Here is a 4,235-nt window from a genome sequence, read left to right on the forward strand (position 1 = left end):
TACTAAGAGAAATACCAAATTTTTAGTATTCATTTTATTTGCTTTATTTGTTATGTAGTAGGAAGCGTAGGATCGATAACAAAACGAAAATAAAAACCGTCCGATAAAAGAGTAAAAAATACTAAAGCGGCCCAGGAATGACAAATAATATATCACTTGTTCTCGACATGCATGAACGGCAGTTCTTAAGCGAAATTAATTAGAATTAACTTTAAAATGTTTAAATTTTTAAAAATATAGGTAATATGACTGCATTCAGCGAATCAGTATGGTCTCCTGACAAAGGAAAGAACAATGGAAGGGACATGCAGTGGGGCGGGGGAACTCTCTTTGTTGACAAAAAAGAATTGGCTGACACCAACTCTGGTGGACGTAGAAAACTGTCTGAACGTAAGACAATTCCAGTTGTGGACTTGTCTAGATGGATAAAGGAAAATACCAGAAAAGAAGACTATGTGATTTTAAAATTAGACGTTGAGGGAGCTGAATATAGAATTTTAAAAAAAATGCTGGAAGAGGGAACCTTTGCATGGATCGATAAGTACAATATGCATTACTATTATTATTTAAATTTTTACTGCTTTTTATATTTTTTAGATATACCATATTGTCATTTATATGAATTCTACATAATTTTCATTATTTGTTATTTATTATTAATAATAATTGCTTATATTATAATTCGTATAATTGTTGAAATAAAGTTATTTAAAATAAATTATAGTCATGCTTATTTAATGATTCAAGTTTTAAAAATAATTCTATCTAGAAATTGGTAATCACTACTAGAACTTTCGATAGGGGCTACTAATATATAATTACAATACAATACTGTACAATTAATAATACACTTAATTATTAATACAACAATAAAACGTTTAATACAATACTGTATATTATAATACAGTACAATTAATATATTGGCCTTGTAGTTTTGCAGGAACAAATTCATACAATTGTAATGCCATGGCTAGCCGGCCGGCATAATTACTCGGTAACCGGGAACACTATTTTAAACAGTGTCTATATTTTGATACTGTATGAATATATATTTTTTTAAAGTTTAATTAATTTGTATTTTCAATTTTCATTTGTGACCAATGAATTTTATATTTCAAATCGTTGATGTTTATTAATGTTGATGTTGCTTGCAGTTTCTTGTTTGTTTGTATGGATTTGATGTATTTGGTTCCTTTAATTTTTGTATTGCAATGATTTCAAACTTGTTTTGCTTTTTGTACTTTTTACCGTATACCTGAATAAATAATAAAAATACATAAATAAAAATTTATACCACAATACCGTTTATGTGGCCGGGGATATTATCCTAACAGTCTAATGGCTTGGGACATAACTGTCGTAATTTATTGTCTCTGTGTCACATGACTATTTTCGTTACAGTTATGTGGCCTAATGGTATTTGGCCGGGTAATAAGCAATTATTTTCACTTAAAGCGTTTTGTTTTCACAGGTATTACGGGGAATACCATATGAGTCAGCCAGTTGGGCTCTCTCCTGATGAGAAAGGCAAAATAATCAATAATGTAAGGACTAAAGTGGAAAAAATGTATGATTGGGTAGCAGAGATAAGGAATTACGCAGATTTTGAAGCTCTCCATCCAACAAAGGCAAGTTTTTTACAAGACACAAGCTTCCTTTGTTGTCAAAAGTTTGTTTTGTTTATATAATTTTTCACCATATGTCCTCTGACCATAGAAATTCTCCATTCTTTCTGTATAAATTTAACGATTAGTGAATGAAATGATGAAAGTTGTTGGTGGTGATAATTACGACGACAGCAGGCCCGTAACCAGCTTTGGTAATGGGGGGATCTTTTTCAATCTGATTGGAAGTTTTGGGGTCCAGGGGTTCTCTCGAAAAATGTTGAAAACCATTCCAAATGCTCTTCTGGTGTTTTTGAGTTGCTTTCAAATGAATTTTTCTGAATTAAAACTGAATCAATTTGATATATGCAAATATTGAAAAATCGGCAGTAGGCTATCATACAATGCAATATTGTTAGTAGATCAAATGTAGTAGGAAGTCTACAGATAGGATCATATCATATACATCATAATCATAATCATCTTCTACTGTGCAGAACGTCTTTTGAGTATAGTCGCACATAAAAACTAGTGCATGTCATAGGCTTATATAAGGCCAAGGCACACATTGACAAGTGCATATAAATCGCACGAAGTTGTGTTTTGTGTTGGTCTAGTAGAGCGGAACTCCCTGTTTGCGGGCGGGGGAGGTGTGGTTTTGGCAAGGGCGCAGATCTGTTTCTAAAGGTGAAGGGGAGATTTTGTGAGTCCACATCCTGACGATGACTGGAAATGACATTTTTTTTATAGTAAAATTCATCGTCATCACATTACTATTATATAGTCAAAATGAAGTTGTTTTTTTTTTTGTCTTTTGTGGTGGTAACCCACTTTTATTGTCTTTTTTTCATTTATTTTCAATATTTTTTTTCCTCCTTATATATACATACTTTATACAATACCTTTAACAAACAGCATTAGGTCTTATTACCTTCTTTCTTTACTCACATATTACTATATCTTATCTTTCTTTATACATAATTATTTATAAAGACTGCAAATTAAATACACATACATTTAAACATCCCCAAAAACTTATTACATATACATTTTAAGTGTTACAGTTCTTACTTTTAAAAAACCTTCCATATTTTTTGTAGCTCTTTCCACTTTTCTTTAGCCTTTTGTTCATTATTATACATGTCGCATTTAATTCTAAGCAATGCATTGTATTTAAAAGAAATATATAATGAGGTACGCCTTGATTTATTTAACTCTGACAAAATCTTTTCTTTGTAAATAATAAAAGCGGCCGAAGTGTAAATAAAGTCAATTAATACATTCTGTGTTCCAATTACAAGATGTTTGAACGACAGGCTATGTGTGTACCCAACAGCTCTTAATATATTGTATAAGAGACAGGGTACTGTTTTTAACCCACTTCTGTTTCTCATCCTCAATCTGATTACATTTATTACATTTGTCTGATTCTTTTACTTTCCATATAGATAAGTTTTTATTAGTTGGTAATATTCTATGTAAAAGTTTATAGTTAAACTGCGCTAATTTTTTTATCAGCAATTTTCAGCAACCATATATTATATCTAATGTGATGTACTTTAGAAAATAAAACTTTTTCTTTGATGTATTTACTTTTTATCTACCTACTTCAAAGCTTAGTCCACACCTAAGGGCTGAGGCGGGAAATTTGGGGAAATACCTCTAGATTGCCGGAAATGACACTCTTATAGGGAAAATTCATCATCATCTAATTAATCGTTGTGATGTTCCATTGAAAATAAACTCAACTGTCTTTGATGTATTTTTAATTTACTTTACCTACTTTGTACTTCATGTGCCGAAAACATTACTACTGGTATTATTATTATTATTATTATTATTATTATTATTATTATTTTTATTATTACTATTATTATTATTAATAATAATACACGCTTTTATAAGGCCTATTATAAGTAATTCAGATGCTTGTGGGCAGAGATAGAGTACCTGTTGTAGCACCATTTCGTTAAAACATGGGTCATCAGTGCAGTTCATTTCAACAATTTTCAGACATCTTTTTGACTTATGAAATTATTACATTGCGGATATAATAATATTTGGGGACGTATCCCCCTGTCCTCCTTGATCATGGATTTTTGAAAGGGCGTCCCCTTCCATTTGAAATGTTTTTGGAATTAGTAAACGGCTAGACGCTCTTGGATTACATCTGAAAAGAAGTTAAGCTTAAAGATTTATTGTCCCTTGCTAATGTAAAAAAAATCATTAAAAACAAAATGATTTTGAAATAAACTTGCTCATATTGCAATAGCATACAAATTTTTAAATTGTGCGTAAAAATTATTGAATTTAAAAAATGTGTACTCTAATTTTTAAACCAAAAAATTATAATAAAAATAATAAAACACTTCCATTGACTGGAAGTGTTTCTATCAATTTTCGCTGTAAACTGACGGGAAGACATTTTTTAAATACACTAATTTCTATGTTCAAGTTGATAATTTTTTATGTTACTTCAAAATGGGTAAGTTAATTTCAAAAAAATATTTTTATGATTTTTTTTTTGTTATTTAGCATGGGACATACATCTTTAAAATAGAAAGTGTATGTTTCACGAGAGTATACATGTACCTGTCTCTTATACACATCTAGATGTGTATAAGAGACAGC

The 4,235-nt window shown here is 30.3% G+C and overlaps 1 protein-coding gene across 1 annotated transcript in view; it reads left to right on the forward strand.

The window, feature by feature from the left end:
• Positions 1–245: 245 nt before the first annotated feature.
• Positions 246–4,235, forward strand: part of LOC117103661 — a 5,041-nt gene continuing 1,051 nt past the window's right edge. Inside the window, exons 1-3 of the mRNA XM_033244260.1 lie at positions 246–541; positions 1,472–1,628; position 4,235. The exon at position 4,235 is cut by the window's right edge and continues 195 nt beyond it. Coding sequence (XP_033100151.1) covers positions 246–541; positions 1,472–1,628; position 4,235 — 454 coding nt within the window. The remainder of the gene's footprint in view (positions 542–1,471; positions 1,629–4,234) is intronic.

The sequence above is a fragment of the Anneissia japonica genome, unplaced genomic scaffold, assembly GCF_011630105.1.
Source record: "Anneissia japonica isolate Jap-2015-1 unplaced genomic scaffold, ASM1163010v1 scaffold288096_len198612_cov187, whole genome shotgun sequence".
NCBI classification, from domain to species: domain Eukaryota; kingdom Metazoa; phylum Echinodermata; class Crinoidea; order Comatulida; family Comatulidae; genus Anneissia; species Anneissia japonica.